Genomic DNA, 23,275 nt, shown 5'->3' with positions numbered 1-23,275 from the left:
TTGTAGCCACACAGAAAAGCCTGGTCTGAGGTTATGGCTCTGCCAAAGGCCGCCAGTTTGTAGTCTAATTTGACATGGGCAGTTCTGAGGACACCATCTCTCCCCAATTGGCTACCAAAATGAGCTGTAAATTAGTGCCCTATCATTTGGAGGTGGACGGGTTTACACCTGGTCTCCACACCCACATATCTCAAAAGGCATAGCAGTTCCCTTTTCAGGTTCAAAAGGCCTCATTCCAATGAGATTTCATTGTATCGCCTCTTTTGGGGTGTGACATGATTTTAAGAATCCAGTGGTTTCGCCAATATTAACCTATTACAAATTGGGGACAGAATACTTATATTCTCTGTAAAGGTTTTCCTTAGCCTGTCATGATTCGTGGGGATAGGAGCATTCTTGGAATTCCTATGATTTCTCGTCTCTAGGCTCAACAATCTTCCACAAGGGAGTGGAAGGAGCATTGATTTATGTTCATGCTCAAATAGCCTCTATCTCATCGATAATAGCTATCTCATCTTCTTCGTCAATCCCTCAGTTAGCAGATCTCCTTTTTCATTCGGACATTTTGCTTAAGGATGATCTCCCACCTAATCTCCCACCCTCTCGTCCTAAGGATCATCATATCAATTTGGTCCCTAGGGCAAAACCTCCTAGCAAGTTTCCCTATCATCTTTCCACGACTTTCAAGGGTAAGCTAGAAAAGCAATCAGTGATCACAACACTCAAACATTGGAAGCCTGTTCTTTATGGACGAGTTTCCATAGTCAAAAGAGACCACCAAGCACTTCACAGGCTCCAAACGATGCCAAGTGCCCAGTGGAGTGATCGGCACACCAGACAGGGGCAGTTGATCCACCGGTTTGGAGGAATGATCAAGAACATCCATGGTCAACATAACCCAGAGAAGCGCTTAGTAGAAAGAAAGAAAGAAGAAAGAAAAAAAAGAAAACTATATTAACGTCCTTTAGAGGCCACATCTGACCTATAGAAAGACCCGCATCCAGACCATGTAGGAGACTACCATTCTCAAGATCTCTGGAAAAGAATTGGATAGCATAGAAGATCAGTATGTCGATTCCATAGAGTTTGGTACTCAATCCAGTTTGGCCCTCAATTCTGAGCCTGGCCATTATTTAGTTCATAGACGAGAAAATAAGTCTAAACAAGATGTCCACTTCAAGGAAGGGGATAGGGTCTATTTGCATATCACGAAACAAAGATTGAAACAAGTGGTCAAACGTTGTCCCAAGCTTTCTTTCCGTAGTTTTGGACCTTTTCCTATAGTTAAGAAGCTAAGTGATGTCTCCATGAAGTTGAAGTTGCCTAACAGTTGGACGATGCATGATGTTTTCCATGTTTCTTGGCTAAAACTGTTGGATTATATCATCTCCGGAGGGTCTACATCACCGGTTTCTTGGCTAAAACTGGTCATTTTACGAGACCTTGCATCGGCATATTTTAGTTCTACCTTTTTTAGGCATTTTTTAGCATTTTATGCTAGTGGTTTGCTGTCGGCCTGCTACCAGCACTCTGGGGGAGTATATAAGGGCTGACTCCCCTTTCCCCCATTTCATCTCATGCTTTTGCATCTTCTTGAGGTGATTAGCAGTTGCTTCTGCTTCTTACCATTGTACAGCACCTACGAGCTTCCCTCGTGCTCAGTTTTCAGCAATAAACGTTAGTTTCCAGCATTTACAAGTCTTGTACCCGGGACTACATCTGTGTTTTCTATTTCCTTCACTTTCTTTCATGGTACCAGAGAAAAACGCTGACCTGTGAGAAGAAGAGAGCTGCGTTTTCTGTTTTGGAGCAGAGGATTTGATAGTTTGCTGCGTTTTCTGTAGATTTCAGCATAGAAGGTGCTGTTATTTCTTCCGGGAGCAGAGGCTTCCTCAAGATTGTGTTGTTTTCTTCATCTGACGCTTGGGACTGTTGTGTCTCTGAATTTTCAGCAAAGATTGCTGATTTTTTTTTCTGTTGATTGGATTGCTGAAGCCCTCTTCTAGGTGCTGAGCTTGAAGAGATCTTTCTTCTTCCTCTCTTGTCAGTTTCCCACCCTCCCTCCCTTTCTTCTTGTTGTGCACAGCCTGAGAGGAGGATTTGCTGAATTTTTTTTCAGCCCCTTTCTTAAGGGAATGTTTCTTGTCAGGAACATGGCTCCACGAGGTTTCTCTATTGCTACTCCTCCTCCTGTTGATTCTCAAGCACCATCACAGCCTCAATCCCCTGCTCCCACTCCACAAGTGGTTCTTATTCCCAATCTTTCCTCTCTGAGTTTCTCTCATCCACGTCTTGCTCCCACCTCTACCCATATACCATCCTACAATCCTCCCTAAGTCAGTGACTCCATGAAGCTTACAGCAACCAACTATCATACTTGGTCTTTCTACACTCAGTTGTTGCTAGAAGGAGCCAGTGTGTGGATGGCTATCTCCACACCTCACTTGGTGGACCCTCCTCTGAGAAGCATATTAGATGCTCGGGCTCGTCTTATCATCATCCATTGCATAACTCCATCTATATAGGCACAGTTTGTCTCTACCTGAAGTAATGCTCCTCAGATGTGGACAAAGATCTAGAGGAGGTATGGGAGAGTTTCGACAGTGAAGATTGTCAAATTGGAGTCAGATCTAGGGAAGCTTACAATCAATGAGTTAGATAACTTGATTGAGAAGATTGGAGCGTCCACCCCTATCAAGCTGCAGCTTGAGGAGTACGGGAGCACCATCAACAACTTGGTAAATTGCATGCTTCCTTTGATTCTTTCAGGGATAATATTTATTTCTGTGATCCTCTCCCCCCTTTTGAGGAAGTCGTGAGTTATCTCCACGACAAGTGCATGCTTCTCGGAAAAGGCAAGTCGGAGTCTGCTTTTGTTGCCTTTAACAAGGGCAAAGGCAAAGGCGGAAAAGAAGGGTAAACAGAATTCTAAGGAATCCAAGGACAAAAGCAATGAATGTGATTATTGTGTGTCATGTGCACAGAGTGTATCTACCGTGTGAAGCATGCACACAAGACTAGCTTCGGGGCTTGGGGTAGCTTGGAGCTAGCATGAAGATTGGCGAGCTGGGCTAGGGATGGACTGACGGGCGGGTGCCCATGTGTGGACGGCCAGTGACCAGCCAAGAGCCTATAAAACCATGAAGGGGGTGCAGGCCTGACTCACCACCCAACCACGAGAGCCGTGGGCATAGCCCACAAGTCTTGGTTATCCCCATCGAGCCACGAGCTCAGCCTCGTTTGCCAACCTGCCTACCTAGCTCCAAGCTACCCCAAACCCCGAAGCTAGTCTTGTGTGCGTGCTGCACACGGTAGATACACTCTGTGCACATGACATTGTAGCAGGTCAAGTCATACTGAGGCTCGCTGCTTTGCTCGTTGTGATGATTCTCAAGCAGCCAAAGCCAAGTATAAAGTTCGGGATGCTTCTAAAGCATCTGACAAGGACAACACCAAAGATAAAGGCAAAGTTTCAGAGGAGGGATCTCCCAAAGTTGCATACATGGCAGTCACAGATTCATCCACTTCTTCACACAATTCACTCCTCTTGATCACAAATATGACTTCTCCTAAAGAGGTTAGTGACACACCTAAAGCGACGGAATGGGTTGGTGATAGTGGTGCTTCTACCCATATGACCAATCAGGCCCATATCTTCGAGGACTACCAGACTCTCTCTTCTTCAGTTCGCATCAGCGAGACAACTCTTCACTTCCTATTTTACCGGTGTTGGTAATGCTTCTTTGGGTTCCTCTGCCACCTTACATGATGTTCTTCATGCACCACGATTTTCCAAAAGTCTGTTTTCAATATACAAAGCTTCTCAGAAGGGACTTGGTGTGTACTTTGATGATGAGGTCATTGAAGTAATTGACAGGAAGACTCTCTCGGTTGTTGCCACTGGAGTCCATGATGGGGGTCTCTACAAGATCACCAATTTTTCTTCCCAGATCCCTCACACTCACATATTCATCAGCTTTTCTCCCCCTTGGTGGCTTTGGTTTCTAAGGCAGATACTTCTCTGTACCATTCACGCTTCGGTCATGTTCCCATTCTTGTCTTACAAAAGTTCCATTCTCAACAGGTTGTCAACGAACTACCTCAACTCAGGTCTCTTTCACACATCTTCTCATCCTGCATGATGGGCAAGCATCATTGAGATACATTTCCAGAGGAGGCCACTCTTTGAGCAACCGGAAGACTGGAGCTTATACATGCAGATCTTGCTGGACCTATGGAGTTTGAGTCTCGTGGAGGGGCTCGATATTTTCTTCTTCTTGTGGATGATTTCACTCGCAAAGTCTGGGTATGTTTTTCTGGCTCATAAGTCGAATGCTTTTGCCAATTTCAGGACTTGGATCGCGATGGTGGAAAATCAATATGGGGGTACACTTTCTTTTCTCTGGATTGATAATGGTGGTGAGTTTGTATCATCTGATGACTTCCTTCTTGCGTCAAAGGGCATTCACCGATAGACCACAGTTTCTTACACTCCTGAGCAGAATGGAGTTGTGGAACGGAAGAATTGGACCATAAAAGAGATGGCTCGTTCTTTGGTGCATCATCGAGGTCTCCCTCTTGCTTTCTGGGGTGAAGCTATGGCTACCTCAGTTTATCTCATTAACCGCTCTCTCACAAAAGCGGTTGAGGGGATGACTCCGGAGGAGGCTTTTATAGGGCACAAGCCTTCTGTTTCTCATCTGTGTGTTTTCGGTTGTGTTGCTTATGTGCATGTCCCAAACCAGAAGAGGACCACACTCGCACCGTAGTCAAAAGAGAATAATCTTCATAGGCTACAGTCTGAGATCCAAAGGATACCGCTTCTAGGATCCGAAGTTGGATGACATCATCGTTTCTCGTGATGCTCGGTTTGATGAGAGCTTGTTCGGAATAGACTCCTCTCCACCTGATGCATCTTCCAACTTTATGGATGATCCATTCCCGGCCGATGATAGTGATCTTATACCTCTTCCATCTATGTGTTTTCGGTTGTGTTGCTTATGTGCATGTCCCAGATCAAAAGAGAACCACACTCGCACTGAAGTCAAAGAGGATAATCTTCATAGGCTACAGTCTGAGATCCAAAGGGTACCGCTTCTAGGATCCAAAGGTGGATGACATCATCATTTCCCACAATGCTCGGTTTGATGAGAGCTTGTTCAGCATCAACTCCTCTCCACCTGATGCATCTTCCGCCTTTCTAGATGATCCATTCCCGGCCGATGTTAGTGATCTTATACCTCTTCCATCTATGTGTTTTCGGTTGTGTTGCTTATGTACACGTCCCCGATGAGTAGAGGATCACACTCGCACCGAAGTCAAAGAGCATAATCTTCACAGACTACACTCTGAGATCCAAAGGGTATTGTTTCTAGGATCCGAAGGTGGATGACATCATCATTTCCCGTGATGCTCGGTTTGATGAGAGCTTGTTTGGCATCAACTCCTCTCCACCTGATGCATCTTCCGACTTTCTAGATGATCCATTCCCGGCCGATGTTAGTAATCTTATACCTCTTCCATGTCCAACTCCTCCTCCTACTACTACTACTACTGCAGCCCCGGTGCCAGCCGCTACTTTACAACCACCCGTTTCTGTTGCACCAGCTTCTGCAGCTCCCAGTCCCTCTACGAGTTCTGCCTTGACTCTGGGATTACCCTCACCAATGCTTACTTCAACACCACTTCCAGCAGCATCGAATGAGTCCTCTACTACAGCTGGATCTTCTTCTTCACGCTTTAAGAGTAAGGTTGGCCTACCTCCGTGGGTTCAACAACTCTTTAGAGATTCTGGTCTCACTGATGCACAGCTCCATAACCAGATCTCTACCACCACCCCTGGACCTCGGCTTCCACATCTCATCACACGGTGAATTATGCTCTCATGAGTTCTCTCCAGGAGATCGATAAGCCTGAGACTCCAGAGGAGGCTCTTTCATAGCCGCAACGGCAGCAAGCTATGGAAGCAAAGATGGCCTCTATTGAGAGGAATAATACTTGGTCTTTGGTGCCATGGCCTTTACATCGTCGTGTCATTGGTGTGAAATGGATTTTCAAAGTCAAGTTTCATGCAAATGGTACTTTGGACAAGTACAAAGCCCGCCTTGTTGCTCGAGGATATGCTCAAAAGGCAGGTGAAGACTTTGATGAGACATTTGCTCCAGGCTCCTACAGCCAAGTATACCACCATCAGGGCTCTGGCTGCACGTTTCAAATGGCCTTTAGTGGGTAATTTGGGACCCAATAAGGTGTCCAGATATCTATCTCTCTCTCATCTCTTAAATTGTGAAGTGATAGTGGATTGCTGACTCGTGATACTCAGGATAAAGAAGGTGGTGTGAGACTTTGTGTGACAAAATCCTACATCTACGCATAATTTTGTTGCATGTTACATCACATCACTGCAGAGAGGCAACCTAGCCATGCACACGTCCTGTGCCATAACTATTCCCTCAATCAACTTATGACCGAAGCTAAGATTATCACTAAGTCACTCCTAACTGGGATAAGAATATATCTTTGCCTTTTATAGCATCAAGGCTTTGCAACAACTCCAAAAGACATCCAAAATACTCAGATGTTGGGGGACAACCCAAGTAGAGAACCCTTGACTCATACAAAAAACTGAATTTAGAAATAAAGGGAGAATGCTCCTTGGATGACCAAAATGCTGATAAAGATCTTCTTGATGTCGATGTAGTCTTCGATCTTCTTCATGTCGATGTAGATCTTGATGTAGATATAGCTCTTGGTCTTCTTCATCCTTGATTTCATTGTGTAATGAAATCCATGTAGGCAAGATGGATCATGTTCTCAATGTGTTCATGAAGCCTGACATGACGATGATGCATATCCCTTTCAGATGATAATGCGTTAAATTTGTTTAAGGGGTTATTAGCCTTATCAATGGCCAATGCATTTCCCTTGTACAATCGATATATGAGCACAATAGATGAGTTACATGAAGCATTTAAGCTCAAAAATCCCATTGTTCCAAACAATGCTAATGCGGATTTATACCCGATTTTGGATTAACAAATTGACCACTCAAATCAAGGGGCAAATCTAATTTGATGCTTTACAGAGGTTTAGCAACACTTGAATGTGAGATATGAACCATTAATGGCCTTAAAAAAACCTCAGATGATTAGCACTAGTCAAGGTATTAGTGAAAACAATTTTTATGATAACTGTGCAGAGGATACCCTGATTTGTAGAGCACCGTCAGAGGAGCAAATCAAGGGGCTTTTCAATATGAAGATTTGGCAAGTTGTAGCAATGGTAGCTTGAACCCTCAAAGGTCCAAAAATACTAGGATTAATGTTGATTAATCACTGATTAGTAGAGGCAAAAAACTGTTTGTAGTGTAGAAGACGGGGCAACTTGGAGTGTAAAATTGAAGCCCTTTCACAAATCTTCTTCAAAAAAGTCTTCAAGGGACACTTATAGCAATAGGTTAACATGAGTTTAGAACCACTAAACATATGATTAGCCTCAATAATGACTCTTTAATTACCTCTATGCCAAAGTGACTCTTGGAGAAGTACCCAAGGCTGTAGCGGCTTCTATGGATGTCAATTCGCAAATCCAACGTCATAGGCAGATTCGTAGCTGTCAAAAATCTTTGGATACTCAAGGAATTAGACCAAAACGCCCGCAATAGCTCTCCATTAAGTTTTTCCCAAATAACGCAAGCTTCGTTTAATCGACCGCTTCCAGCATTGATCCGCACGATTCTGTTTGATTTTTTACGCCTGGTGGACTGCGCCCTAGAGATGGTAAGAGGCCCTAATAATTGGCTTGAGCTTTGGTTGTGAGTAGGGAGAGAAATCAGTCCTCCACCGACTGTGGTTATTGAGGGAGATGACCTAAATGGCAAAAATGGTGAAGAAGAGATTAACTACTAATCATGATTAGGGTATGTGATAAGATGAAGCTAATCATTCTTGGAGTAGATCATAAACAGAGATTAAGCACTGAGAATCATGGCTATGATACCATGTTGGCATCCACAAGATCACACATGGAGCAATGGAGGATGAAATATCATCATAGTGGAGTGTGTAAGAGAGAGAGAGAGAGAGAGAAAGAAAGAAAGAAGAAAGAAAGATATATTAACGTCCTGTCGAGGCCAAAGCTGACCTATAGGACAGATCAGAATACATCTTTGGTTACAATCCACTTCGGGGTATCGGTTAAAGAAAAGTGCATGTGGGATCAAAAAGAAACTAACTTCAAAGCTCTCATGACTCATGAGAGTTACATGTTACAATGAGAGAGAGAGAGAGAGAGAGAGAGAGAGAGAGAGAGAGAGAGAAAGATATATTAAGCGTCTACTAAAGACCCAATGGGCCTATGAGACCAAAGTGGTACAATAATGTCCATGGCATATCTCATCATGGAATGGAAAATAAAACAGAATGAAAACATAAATATAGCTCTCTCACTTGGGTGATACAAAACTGTCCATGGAAACTCGTCATGGAAAACTAAGAACATAAAAACATGGGAGCAACATTAGCTCCGAGTAGATGGTATACCACTCTCCAAAATGTCAAGCATGGGGTTGACGAGTATGGCCGAGAGGTCTCCCTCAGCTATGTCACATGGAAAGGTAGCTCGATGGCGGAGGAGCATGTCCTGGATCTAGAGCTGATGAGGTGATCATGGCCAACGGGGGGGTCGAGGGCGTTGGGCACGCTCGAGTGCAGAGGCTCGGTCCAAGGTAACTCCTCTCGGGCGAGGTAGGTCCAAAGCAACTCGTGGAGGGTCCACAAGATCCACTATGTCGGTTTCCTCCACCTCCTGGGTCCGGAAGAAACTGGTGATGGTTGGCTACCGAGGGAGGGGGCGGGGTGGCTGGGGCCTGTGTCTCAAGAAGGTGTCCCTGTGTCTAGGAGCTCAAGCAGGAAGAGGCCCAGGCAACGCTGGTCCTGGAGGTCAATGATCCTGGAGAGTGGACCTAATCCCTCACGAAATAGACAGTGAAACCTCCCGCGGATCTCATAGTATACTAGGCAGTGGCATATGTAATGCTCCTCCGTCTCAACCTCTGTGTGGCATAGTCGGCAGATCCTCTCCTTCCCGGCTCTGAAGATGCGCTCAGCTCTACCTGCCTCCACTCTGAGAGGCGGTGGGAAGAAACCCGTATTTGGGCAATCGCAATCCGCATGGCATGGGACATGTAAACACTCGTGTAGCCCGGCTGCTGGATGAATCCATCCTCAATGAGTGTGAGGAAGTGGTCTCTGTAAAAGTGCACCTTCGTGGGGAGCTCCGAGGGTGTGATCCATGTGCAATGTGTGTAGAGGCTAAGAAGATCTGACGGATAACCCGGTTGGTATCCTCGTGAGACAGCCGGAAAAAAGGGGAGTCTAAACTGTACTGAAGGGGGGGTAGGCGATCCATGCAGAGCCTGTATACTAAGAACCAAGTGGAAACCAGTGCATACCATACTCCAGAGTGCTCCTCAAGTGCTAGCTGTTTGGAGGACTCCAAGGCAAGCCTCAGTACCTGTGGGGATCCATGTGACTGATGTGATGAAGGTACGTGACTGTCTGGAAGAGTGCCTCCACTACCATCGGGGCTGCAGCAAACTCTACCTGGATAATCTGGTGTGGGATTGATGGTTTGCTGCGGATCATACGGGAGAACATCATGACCTGGGGCCTCTCAACTCGCTGCCAATCCTCATAAAAAGCTGCTCCATACATCAAGGCTGGTGTGACGAGGGTGTCAAAAAGCCAGCCCTTCGTCCTGGGCTCCTGGAACTGTGCCTGGCAGCACTGCCACTCAAGTAAGCTCAAGGCTGCATATCCCCGCGTCACTCTAGCATGTGCCGCGGGAAGCATGGTAAAGCGTGGGCCACTGAAAGTGACACCAAGGTAGACATAGGATGAGACAATCTCCACAGGATCCCCTCTATATGTGAAGCTCAATTATGGATGTGACGGGGCAGGAGGTATTGAAGACCATTACCTTGGCTTTACCAAGGTTAACAGAGAGGTCCCGCTAAGTGCAAAAGTCATGTAAGGCATCCAACTGCCTCTGAAGCCCTTCGGCTGAGTCTGAGAGGAGGACGATGTCATCTGCATAAAGTAGTATGGGGATCAATATTCCTCCCAGTGTGGGACCAGCCCTGCCTAATGCATCAATGAAGCTCGAGATCTCGTCAATGTAGAGACCGAAAAGAGTGGGTGATAGAGGGCAGCCCTGTTTCACCCCAATGGTGCTGGAAATCTCATGTGATGTACCTCCTGGGGCTCTCACTCGTCCAATGACAGACTCATAGAGGGCGATGATGCTCCAAACCATGTCAAATGGGCCTCCGATCTCATGTAGACGTTGTAAGAGGCGGGCTCGGGGTAGAGTATCAAAAGCTTTGCGGAAATCCACAAAGCAGCAGTAAATCCTCTAGTGTCGTGCTCTACCCTCCTCGATGATGGCACGGAGGGTGAAGATGTGGTCAAGGGTAGAGTAGCTCCTCTGAAAGCCAGCCTATCCTGAGGCTCTACATCCCTGGCTCTCTGCAAATGAACTGAGCTCCGCCTCTAGCACTGATCCATAGAGCTCAGTTATGAGAGAGAGAGAGAAGCAATAGAGCTCAAGTATGAGAGAGAGATTGCACAACTTGAATGGTACTCATTGTGAGAATGAAGGACCCAAGTACATGCTTTTATAGGCACCTAGGCCTTATCTTTGACCCTTAGATAGAGGTGGTTCACAACTAATGTATTCGCACCAAAGATCATTCACACCACTGAGACTTAGATAATTCCAACACTCTCTTCACAGGAGCACACGAGGAAAGCAAAAACCATATTTCGTAATCAGTTTTCAGGCCACTTCTTTCAGTATTTATCTCCATAGCCGTTTGTTTCCAAGTTCAGCTTCAGTTTTGCTCGTGGAAGATCTTGTGTTTGTGAGTGTTGTGTACACACTGGAATTTGTAATTCCTTGCCCCAATCCCTAAATTCTTACAACATATGGAAGCCTAGTTGGAGGCCATGAATGATGTGACTGGAAAACCATAAGGCTATTATAACTGGTAACTTCTAGAAAATTTAGCCAATTTCTTTCAAAATAAAATCTACCTCCGCATAAGTTCCTCATAAATGCCAACAGCTGCATCTGCAATGACCAAAATACTAGTTTAATTAAAAGAACAGAAACAACCAAATTTGATGAAAACTTGATGAAAGTAAAGAAGCTATGCATCTTCAACTACCACAAGCTCTAAAAGATTATCGATTGCTATACCACCAGAGCTCAAAATATACAGCATCAGTTCAGCATACATAAGCTCATCAAAGTGACAACCTGAATTAAGAAGTCTTTTGCCATTACATGCAAACTGTCTATAAAGTTTTGCATATTTTTAAATTTATGCAACCACTCTGTACGCCTATTCACAATCAAAAATAAAGTCACCATTAATTTAGAAGTGAACACAACTTACGTGCACACTGTGAGGCTATTTTCCCACTACCCATCTTGAGATCTTGACGAACAACAAAAACCTGCAAACCAATAACAAACATGCCATCAATGCAGTGAGAGCTTGGTTATTTGCGGGGAGCAAAAATTTTACATGGTCTCAGAGTCTCGAGGGCTGATCTTAGCAAATCAGCTTGTCTAAGTGATTAAGGATTTGCTTAGGTGTTTTCTCTTGCAAATTAGGTTAGGGTTTCCTACTTCCTCCTTGTCACCTACATCCTGCACTCGGATGCCGCGTGGACATACCTGTACAGTAGGTGCAAGACTTGGTATTGTCTCTCTCCTCTCTCTGCACTCTTATTCTCATTACATTGTGCTATACATCGTCAAGAACAAAGGTGTTGAAAACTTGGTAAACCCCTAATCTCTTAAAAATGTGAGCTCAAGCTAGAGCTCCCATGCTCACCTGCATTCTCAGTCTGCACCTCCTTCGTCCTCCCCCCCCATCTTCGCTTCACACCCCACCCACCCATCGTCCCCCCCCACCCCTAGTTCCACCTCCGCCCCTCTCCTTTTTGCTGCACTGTTCACTATTGTGTGCAGGCCTCCTATGTGCCACACCAGCTCCCTTCCTCTTGTGCACTCTTGTGCCCTCCTCCTCCTAGCCCACCCTCCACCTTCCTCTTCCTTGCCGCCCCTGCACCCCTTGGGCTTCCCCTCTCCTCCGCCTATTTGCCCCTTTCCAGCCCGCCTCCTTCAGATTGTCGTCGCCCCTCCTTGCCCCTTCATGGTTTCTCTTTCAATGTGTGCCACCTGTCGCTTCACCGCCTCCCTTTCCCGTGCTCCCTGCTTCCCTCCAGCCCCCCCTCATCCATCGCCCTAATAGAGTGTGCACAGAGTGGAAGCAAAGGGAGCACTAGAATGTGCTGAACTAAGAGTGCAAGAGAGAGAGAATATGAAGCCAAAAGGCTGAATATGCTGCAGTGAATTTAATCCCGAGCAAGAGACCTAATAGTCTCATCAGTGAAGGATACAAAAGGAAGCAAGTGCATAAACACATGAACCCCACAACTCAACAATGAAGATATGGAATGGGAGAGGCCAGCCCACCTATTTATAGGTAAGGAGCTGGCCAACTGGACATTCGCACCCAACTTGGGAAATATGCCAAGAAAAAAGGAAAAAAATATGGGAAAAGTACCCCACAATCAAGGGCCATAAAAGGGAACAAATATGGGCAGCATATGGGAATGAAATGCTAACACCCCCTCTCAGCACCGGATGCTGAACAAACTCCAAGAAGCCAAAGATGAGGAGCCAAGGAAGACTAAGACACCGGCTTGGTGAACAAATATGTTGCATTCTATGCTGAAGGATAATACTCCAAACGCAAATCTCCAGCAAGAACCCATTCACGAACATAGTGATACTGGATCTCAATGTGTTTCGTACGAGCATGAAACACACGGTTCTTGGCGATGGCGATGCAACTCTGATTGTCACACCAAAGAAGAGTAGATCCAGGAGGAAGAAAGCCAAGCTCTCCCAATAATCTCTGCAACCAAATCGCCTCACATGCAGCATAGCAAGCTGCTTGATGCTCTGCCTCTATAGGGGAAAGCGCCACAGTAGGCTGCTTCTTACTCCATGAAATGGCTCTTGACCCAAGTGAGAAAACACAACCAGTGGTCAAACACCAAGTATCCAGATCTCAAGTCCAATCTGAATCAGTCCATCCAAGAAGAGTGCACCCCAGGCCATAAAAGATGCCAAGTCCAAAGTACCACTCACGTACCGAAGCACCCTGAGAGCACACCGCCAATGCTGCTGACCGGGCTTGGATGTAAAAGAACTCAATAAGCTGACTATGAAACAAATGTCCAATCGGGAGTAGGTCAACCATACCAAACAACCAACGAGAACCCGATAATGTCCCAAATCAATCCCTGGAGAAGCATAAAGAGGAGAAAGATTCTCACTAGTATCCATAGGAGAAGATACTGGTCCACACCCAGACATCTGAAACTTGTCAAGAATATCCCGTGTGTACTTCTGCTAAGAAAAGAAAATTCCCTGAGGGGTTTGCCAAATCTCAAAGCCAAGAAAGTAATGCAAAAGGCCAAGATCCGACATCTCAAACTCTTTCTCCAAAGCATCCATGACTGAATGGATCCTCACACAATAAGAACCTATAAAAATGAGGTCATCAACATAGAGCACAATGATAACAACTAATCCCCTCTCAAGGAGGATATAAAGGTTCAAATCTGCATGAGAGCGACACAGGCTAAGCTTTTGAAAGAACTCATCCATCCGCTAATACCAACCCCGCGAAGCCTGTTTCATACCATACAAGGCTTTCTTCAACCGATACACTTGGTCTTGTTTGCCAGGAATCTCAAATTCTTCAACATACACTTCTTGTGTAAGCTCTCCATTCAAGAAAGCCGACTTGACGTCCATCTAGAATACGCGACATCTATGATGTCTTGCAAGAGCAAGAACAGTGCAAATGGTAATCATCCGAGCCGTCAGAGCAAAGGTGTCATCAAAGTCAACCCTAGGGCACTAAGCATAGCCCTCGAGGCTTGGCAACCAACCTCGCCTTGTACTTGTACAAGCTACCATCAGCTTTGTACTTCATTTTGAAGATCCACCACACACCAATCACCTTACGCTATTGTGGCCTAGGCACCAAAATCCAAGTGCCATTCCGTTCTATAGCATCCAACTCTACCTGCATAGCATGACGCCACGGCTCATGCGAAAGAGCCTCGTCCACAGAAGTGGATCAGAAGGATCATGAATAATGTAATGGAGGACATAAGAGCATAGTTTAAAAAAATATTACCCTCTTGAATTAGTTTTCGTGTAACTCTAGAAGATCGCCTGAGAGCACCAGGTGGAGGAGTAGAAAGAAGCTCTCTCAACCTAGAATCATGTATTGTCTGATAATACCATCCAAGCACTAACTCGAGCTCGCTGAATGAGAATCCACAACTGGAGATGTAACAGAAACAGAGGGAGGAGGCGGCGGCGGCGGAGGAAGAAGAAGCTCACCACCCCTCTTGGAAGACGTAGGAGACTCGTCGACCACCACATCACGGCTCACGACAACTTTTCCGACCTGTTGATCATAAAGACGATATGCCTTGGACACAGAACTATATCCAAGAAAAGTCATACGTTGAGACTTCGAGTCCAACCTGGAGCGATGCTCCTTGGGCACATGCACATACAGTGAACATCCAAATACCCGCAAATCAACAACAGAGGGCTTCTCACCATAGAGCTGCCATAGATCCTGTCTCAATACTCTGTTCCTCTCACTATGAGAGAGACGGATATGTGGTGCATCCCTGTCATACTGGAATGGTGGTAGATGATCCATGTCTAGGCCATGCTGTGAGAACCAATGTGTGACCTGTGCATACCATGATCCTCTGTCTCCTGCCTCAGCCAACTGTCTAGATGCCTGAAAAGCTCTGTATGATAATCTGTCCTGTGGCATCTCTCTGAATCTGTCTAGCAGGCATATAGTCTGAAATATGGCCTCTACCATCATAGGAGGCGCAGCAAACTCTGCTCGGATAATGTCATGAGGTACTGACGGTTTGCTGCGTATCATGCGTGCCATCATGAGGGCCTGTGGTCTCTCTATCTGTGTCCACCAATGGGTAGCAAGGCCTGGCGCCCATACTGCTGCTCCATACATCAATGCCGGTGTGACTAATGTGTCAAATAGCCACCCCTTCGTCCGGGGCTCCTGAAAATGCGCCTGGTGGCACTGTCTCTCTAGCATAGCCAATGCTGCATATCCCCGTGTCAATCTGGCTCTGGCTGCTGAACCCATGGTAAAGCGTGTGGCTGCTGCAGAGAAGGTAACCCCTAGGTACACGTATGATGTCACCACCTCCACCTGGCATCCTGCGAGAGTGAATGTCAGCTGACTCCTGCCCTGTCTCGATGTATGAAAGACCATAACCTTGGTTTTCCCAAGGTTCACAGTAAGACCCCTCTGTGTGTAGAAATCATGGAGTGCATGTAGATGCTGCTGTAGACCACCGGGGGACTCAGACACTAATACAATATCATCAGCATAGAGCATAATATGTACTGAGGTACCTGCTAAATCAACTCCATCTCCGCCTCCCCGTGTAATGAAGTCAGCCACCTCATCAATGTATAACCCAAATAGCGTGGGGGAAAGTGGGCATCCTTGCTTCACACCAATGGTGCTAGCAATAGTCTCGGACATACCTCCTGGACATCTGACTCGCCCAAAAACCTGCTCATATAATGCATAGATGCCCCATGTCATATCTGCTGGTATGCCAAGAGACTGCAGGCGCTGAAAGAGCCTCTCTCGTGGTACTGTGTCAAATGCCTTGCGGAAATCCACAAAGCAGCAATAGAGCTTTCTCTTCCTCACTCTGGCCTGATCAATCATACATCTCAAAGTGAATACATGGTCAGTGGTAGAGAAAGCTCTCCTGAAGCCTGCCTGCCCTGATGAGCGTAAACCTGCTCGCTCAGCATATAAGCTAAGCTCCTGCTCCAGCACTGCACCATAGAGTTTGGCCAGCACGTGGCCAACCATAACCGTCCTGTAGTTGCTCGGATCGAGCATATCCCCTGTTTTGTGAATCGGCACAATGGTGTGCATCGTCCACTCCGCAGGCAAACCCTCTGCTAGTGCCCTGTTAAACAGGTGTGCAAGAAAAGGAGCTAAAGAATCTACTGCATATATGAGATGCTCACCCTGCAGGCCCATATGGTCGGCGGCCCGTCCATGCTGTAGGCGGCGGATAGCTTCCTGTACCATCGAGTGGGTAAAGAAGCTAGCTGTGGTAGGTCGAGGCTCCTGTGGCTGAGGTATAGGTGGCTGCTGTGGGGCATGGTATAGACCCTCTGCATATGTGTGCCATGTCTGTGAAATGAAAGATCTCTAGCTCCTGTATCTCTGCGAAGGCCCGCCTTTTGCGGCGAGTAAGTCTCCTCATCTCTCTCCTCGACTCTTGCTCTGTGATGGCTCCCAAGGCTCTCTGTATGCGGAGTCGTGAGTATAGGGCTCTGCACTCGTCATCATACCATCTGTTCTGGGGCATAGTCCCAGGTCTCGCAGGCTCTCCTGAGTGTACATGATGTGGGAAGCTCTGTAATGCAGCCGTGTGTAGGAGTGATGCGAGCTGGGCTGTAATGGTATCCATAGATGCCAGGGGATCCATGAGTAGGAGCCCATCCTCTACTCTGCCATGTCATGTGTGAAGTAGATGGTAGTGTGTGGCGTCGGTATGTGGGGGGCTGGTGATACTGGTGATCCGGCTAGTGAAAATGCCAGTGTATATGTCTGCCATGTCATGTGTGAAGTAGATGGTAGTGTGTGGCGTCGGTATGTGGGGGGCTGGTGATACTGGTGATCCGGCTAGTGAAAATGCCAAGTATGTATGATCTGCCCCAATAGGACGAGGTGGAATGGAGAATGAGGTGACAAGCTGTGATGCCTCCAAAGACCCCATAATGTAGTCTACCACCGTGCCTCCGGTCCGTGTATGACCCCCATGTGGGAAGCATGTCAGCCCTCCTGATCCCGGCCACTGTAGCATCCCGTTATAAATAACGAGACGATGCCTGGCTCCCAACTCTAGTAAGTGGTCCCCATAATGTCCTCTGTCTGGTCCAGTGTCCTCTGATGCCCGACTAGCCCCTATCTCCTCTGGATCCACAGGGTGGAGGATCTCCATGTCATCATAGTCATACACCTCACACTGTCTGCTCTGTGTGTGGGCATTGAAGTCGCCCGTAAGAAATACTTCCCCTAGTGTAGAATAATGCATAATCTCCTCTGACAGACAAGTGTATGGCGAGGCTCCTATCTCCTCCTCCTGTGGCATGTCCTCTGTAATGACATAGGAGGATCCTGATGGAGAAAAGTAACATAGAGCTATGTATATAACCCTGTCTTGTGAGAGCTGTAAGCTGATCCACATGTATCTGGCCTCTGGATCCTGTGCTACCACTCTCAGTCTCCCCTGTAGCTCTCGTCTGAATAGGACTGCTACTCCCCCCGACCCTCTCGAGGTACCCTGGCGTGTGGTCCTCCTGTATGCTGACTCCCACTAGAATCCCTCTACTCGAGGTAGCCCTCTCTCTGGGCTCTGATGTGTCTCTGTTAGAAGTATGATGTCTCTCCCCACCATAACATGCTCCAGTCGTCGAGGCTGCACCCATAGTGAACCATTACAGTTCCATACTGCTATGTGTATCTCTGTCAGTGGCCTGGTCTGTGTCCCATAGGCCCCAAACCGCTAATCCATGGGCCGGCCATCAATGATGACCCGACCATCTCGATAGAAGGCCTTCTTGCCTTCTCTCCTCGCGTGTAAGACTCGTGGCATGCAAGTTCTCCTATGCTCAAGCTGCATCCTCGTGAGATCATCATCCAAGAAAATAGGAGCTCCCTCTAAACCCCGTAGTATAACCCTCTTCCTCATGAAGGTGACCCTCTCCGTCTCTCCTGCAAACTGTAGGATGAGGGCTCGCTTGCGTGTTGAGTCTTTCCCGGCTCTCCATGCTTTGGTGAAGGGGAGAGGGTGCTCTTCCTTGTAGCCGAGCTTCATGCATAGAAGCTGTCCATCTTTCTCGGGAGTGGAGTCGGGTGTCTCGGCTATACCTGTGACTCGAATGTTGAGGCGGCGGGCATGCCTCATCTTCTCCTCCTCAATGGTGGTGTGAATGATTTGGTTTTCTTCCCTTTGAGTTTCCTCTCTCACTTCTTTACGGATGTTCTTCTTCACCACCTCGACCCATCCTGACTGCTTGGCTTCGAGCTTTCCTTCCATGTCCTTTGTGATCTCCTTGGAGATCTCTTCTTTGATGGCCGTGAGAGTGTTGTCATTGATCTCCCCTTCTTCCTTCTCAGCATTCTTGATGGCTACCATTTCCACTTTCAATGCACTCACCTCCTCCTTGAGTGCCGTGTTCTCTTGTTCGAGGTTCGTGACCCGTGCTTCGAGAGCTATGATGTGCTTGTGTAGTTTGTTTTCCACCTCATTGAGGTTGGAATCGGATGTCTTCTTGTTCTCCTTGATTAATGCCTTCATTGCCATCTCGAGGGCCTCGAGTTTCTCTTGGAGACTCGGGGCCATTCCTCCAAATCACTCTGCAGTCCTTCCCACAGGCAGGGAGGAGAGAGAGAGAGAGAGTTATGTTTCTGCCTTGGGGGCCTGAGCAAGGGTGGGTGGGGAAAGGGGGCCGCAGAAGAGCGAAATGCAGGCAGAGAGGCGAACTGGGCAGAAGGGCGAAAATGCGAACTGGGCAGCGGGGGCAGAAGGGCGAAATGCGGGCAGAGAGGCGAACTGGGCAGAAGGGCGAAAATGCGAACTGGGCAGCGGGGGCAGAAGGGCGAAAATGGCGAACTGGGCAGCGGGGGCAGAGAGGCGAAATGCGGGCAGAGAGGCGAACTGGGCAGAAGGGCGAAAATGCGAACTGGGCAGAAGGGCGAAATGCGGGCAGAGAGGCGAACTGGGCAGAAGAAGGGGGCAGAAGGAGAGAGAGAGAGAGAGAGAGGGAGGGGTGGGTGGGGAGCGGGGGCAGAGAGGCGAAATGCGGGCAGAGAGGCGAACTGGGCAGAAGGGCGAAAATGCGAACTGGGCAGAACTGGGCAGAGAGAGAGAGAGAGAGAGAGAGAGAGAGAGAGGCGAACTGGGCAGAACTGGGCAGCGAGAGAGAAGGCCCCATAGGGGTGCGCATGGCAAAAAGAGAAGCCCCCCATCTCCTTTAATGGAGTCGACTAGCTATATTTGAAGTGCTTTTCCCCTTTGGCAAAAAATAATTGGGTTGGCCCAAAATAACTACTTTATGCTTTTCTTGGCTTGTACTCCAAGTTTTAGCCCAAAATGTCAACTTTTATGCTTTTCCTGGCTTGATGCCCATGTTTCATCTAGGCGCCTCCTTTTGTCCACCTGTCCATGCCCAAAATAATAATATGTACAGCCCATCTTTAATGATTTGGGAACACACCAACTTATAAACATTATAAGTCACCTTATTGAATAAAATCCCATGCTGCTCATGTGTATGGCCATCTTTTAGGCCAAACCATGTCAATAAAATGCTCTAGCTTTCTTCTGTGGAAAATCCCCGTTCACACCTTGGTTCCACCCAGTGTGTGAAACACTAGTCAAGACTGGTGAAGAGACCAAATGGTGACATCCCCTCCGTATTATAAAGCAGTTGTCCGCAACTATAGAAACATGATACCACTAAGATATCCTTCAAGAATAGAAAATGCACTGCCAATCCGAAATATTTCATAATTCCAGCATTAAAGCCATAAATCCAGATCCCAATCCCAAGTCAGATACGAGCACAAGAGCCAACCGTATCAAAACTTTGTCCATATCCCGAGTCAACAACTCTGATAATAACCAGACATAGGCACAAGAACCATGGTTCTTCCGCTGTGTTTTCATGCTCTGTCTGGTATTTGAAGTGTTGGTCTATTCTATTGTTAATCCGGGTTTCCCTTTTTGAGTGACAATAGTTCAGAGCTAGGCTTTCTCGAAAGCAGAGGCTTCCTTCCAACAATGAGAAAGAGAAAAGATCAGAAGTGGAGACTACACTGACCAACAGTTTTGCTATTGAGCTTGTGGAAGCAGTCATGAGCATGAGCAGTAGATACCTTGGACTAAGGATTTATGGATTCACATAATTTATCCTCGAAATATGGAGTTGGTTTTATGTGCCCGTGTTCAACACTTTTTCCATATGGATTACTGTGGATTATAAAATCAAGCTTATGAGCAAGCTACATGGAGCTATATCTCAAAGATATATCTTATGAGAAGATATTTCTTTTGGCTTCATAACGAACCTGACAAAGATAAAAGCTAAGTATACTTTGAGTTTTGCAAAGTTGCTGCTTTTTGCAAATTTTTGTAAGTGTTTTTGGACACTTAACCCTTGTATGCCTGTACAAGAGAATTTTGTGTTGTTTGTTTCAGTCACATGGAATGCCGTTCCAAGACCTTTGGAATGGGGGAACGCGTTTCATAGTGATGGTCGTTCCCATTCCCGTTCCAAATCTTCTCGAGAAACATGTAAGGATTGTAAGTAAACCATGTATTATGTAAAACACATCAATGCATTATCATGGTCTGTAATGAAAATTGAAATGATTTGATTTGTTGTCCTTATAATGCTTTATTTCCAAGTATATCACATGCATTAGGCATGCTCATAAGAACATCTATATGATGATGTGGCGTTTCTGGTCCCGTTCTCTTTTGTTCAAGCTTCACGTTTTTGTTCCAAGTAGTCATCCGTTCCCCAAAGCATTCCCGTTCCCTAGTGACTATGGTTTGTTTGCCTTGAATTGTTTCAGGTAAACATTATGGTTGAAAAGCGTGGTTTACATGGTTTTTCATACGGACATGACCAAGGACTATGGACTGAGTTTTTGGCTCCTTTTGCTTGGATGGAGTATCTTTTTGGCCCCCTTTATTTAGGATACGGAACTCATGGATATCTCATGGATCGAGGATTTTTCTATGAATTTCTATTATCGACCGAAATGCCTGTAAAACTATTGGCGGCCGAAATGCTTGTAAAACTATTTGTCGCGGACATGTTTATGGAGAACCAGGATATTTATGTATGTGGCTTATTCTCATCTTATCTTCTACACTTGAGCCCACCCATAGTTTCCACGAGTTTCGGAAACGGGGGTGCGGAGCACGGCGGGAAACGGAGTTTCGGTTTTAGGGTTTAATACATACATATATAATTAATAAAAACATTACAAAAGCTTGAAAAATACATCTTTGCTCAAGTTCAATGTCAAAGACTCAAATGATAGATCAAAATTCAGAAATGACAACTGTAGGCTCAAGGCTCAAGCCTCAAAAGAGTCAATACAATACAAGATCCATCATCCATCATCCATCATCCATAATCCATATGTATAGACTATAGTAAATACAAAACATGATAAAAAAATATCCATGTGGCTGGCAGCAGCTGTTGGCATGACAAAATCCTAGAGCTAAGTGCTCCAAAAATCACTCATCAAGATCATCCATGGAGGAGTCATCCTCCGACTCATGAGAGTCAGGCTCAGATGAAGAAATGGTAGGATCGTGGTCCTCTGCCTCTGCTGAAGTGCTCCTCATAAAGCAAGGTGTACATATCACGCTCATTCCGTGGGATCTCTGGGATGAACCTCTCCCTCCTGATGTCGATCATCTTAGAGGGCAAGGTAGATGGGTAGAGCAGCTCCAAACAGGCGGCGAAAATAAGCACGCAGAATGGCGACGAAAAACAGCACGCGGGTTTCTAAACCCTGGAAAAACAGGGCCTTGGAAACGCCGTTTCTGGAAACGGAAACGTTTCCGAAACATTTCCACGTTTCTGTGGGCCAGAAACGGCGTTTCTGGAAACTGGGAGCCCACCTCTCCTTCCAGGTCTGTGATCAGGATACCACCACGGAGTGCACGTGGTATAGTGAACTTGAGCCCACCTCCCCTCTAAGGTGTGTGGTCGGAGTACCAATACGGAGTGCATGTGGTAGAGTGAACTTGAGCCCATCTCGCCTCCAAAGTGTATGTTCTAAGTATCGACATGGAGTGCATGTGGTAGAGTGGACATGACGCCTTGTTGGTTGGGGACTTCTGTCTGTGCCGAGGGTCATGTGATCTAACAGCCCGTTGGCAGGGGACTGTCTTTGTGCCAATTGTGGATGGATTCATTCATGGAAGGGTGGTAACCCTGTGGTGAGTGAATTTTGTGAACTCATGGAAGGCTAGTTGCCTTGGTCAATGAAGCCTCGTGGAAGGGAAAACCCTGGCGAGCATGTTCATTCATGGAAGGGTGGTAACCCTGGTGAGTGTTGCATGAACTCATGGAAGGGCAGTTGCCCTGGTGAGTGAATCCTTGTGGAAGGGGAAACCCTGGTGAGCATATATGGTTTCATGGAAGAGTTGTTGCCTGGGTGAATCATATGGACATGTGAAGCATGTTTGGCTTGGGCATGCGTATGGATCATAGGGGTATTGCCCTTATGCAGTCCAATGGCATGGCAAGATGATTTGTGCCTATGTATTTTGCTTACTTTTCTTTTGTAGGTACTTAAAGCTACTTATGGATTTATGGATTTATTAATATTTGGGACACAGTTGGCTCTTGTGCCCATGTCTAGTTATTATCCGGTTTATGGAATTATGGATATTTGAGACACATAATATAGTAACACTGCATTGAGCCGGAACGGCGAGTCCCCCGTAGGAACTTCCTATTCACATAGAAGCTTTTACAAGATTCCAAGGTGCGGGTGCATACAGCAATTTTAGGAGATGATCTCTTTGTGTCCCATTTCATTGCTCGATCTCTCCCAAATCCTCAAGAGTTCGCCATACATACTTTTCACTTGACACTTGAGCTCCAAAGCCCATTTATGTGTCCAAGAAACCGTCTCGAGTGCCTGGACCATGTTACGAACACTTGTTCCTCTATACTGGATAATCCCCCATTCCCAAAGCTTGAACATTCTTGGATCTTTTGGGCATCCAAAGCCCATCCACACATGAATTCTAGAGATGCCCAAAATGGTGACATTTTCCCTAGCTTCTTAAAAGTTGTCACATCAACTTTAAAGCTTCAAACCATATATCAAGATATAACCATGTCCCAAAATAAATGGGTAAGAATTCTATGGAAGAAATGCTAGACACAGGTACAAGAGACAACTGTCTCTCAATAACCAATATCAATGAGATAATCATATGCCAATGAAAATCGCCAACCACGTGCTAAGACACTTAAACAAGTGCCCTACACAAGA

General features: G+C 46.3%; 1 protein-coding gene across 4 annotated transcripts in view; it reads right to left on the bottom strand.

Annotated features, from left to right (window-relative positions):
• The window catches only part of LOC147610180 (Peptidyl-tRNA hydrolase II (PTH2) family protein), a 90,293-nt gene that overhangs the window by 31,914 nt on the left and 35,104 nt on the right, over positions 1-23,275 (bottom strand). For 3 of the 4 annotated variants that reach the window (XM_086786248.1, XM_086786251.1, XM_086786249.1), the window contains 3 exons: positions 11,695-11,742; positions 11,459-11,519; positions 11,094-11,130 (listed from right to left, as the gene is read on the bottom strand). In XM_086786248.1, the coding sequence (XP_086642374.1) occupies positions 11,094-11,130; positions 11,459-11,519; positions 11,695-11,742 (146 nt within the window). The remainder of the gene's footprint in view (positions 1-11,093; positions 11,131-11,458; positions 11,520-11,694; positions 11,743-23,275) is intronic. The other variant, XM_086786250.1, reaches the window with a different exon arrangement.

The sequence above is a fragment of the Cibotium barometz genome, chromosome 49 (assembly GCF_041138505.1).
Source record: "Cibotium barometz isolate CiBa-2024 chromosome 49, ASM4113850v1, whole genome shotgun sequence".
Lineage (NCBI taxonomy): Eukaryota > Viridiplantae > Streptophyta > Polypodiopsida > Cyatheales > Cibotiaceae > Cibotium > Cibotium barometz.
Note: the sequence above shows the minus strand (reverse complement) of the source record. Positions and strands in the feature narration are given on the sequence as shown.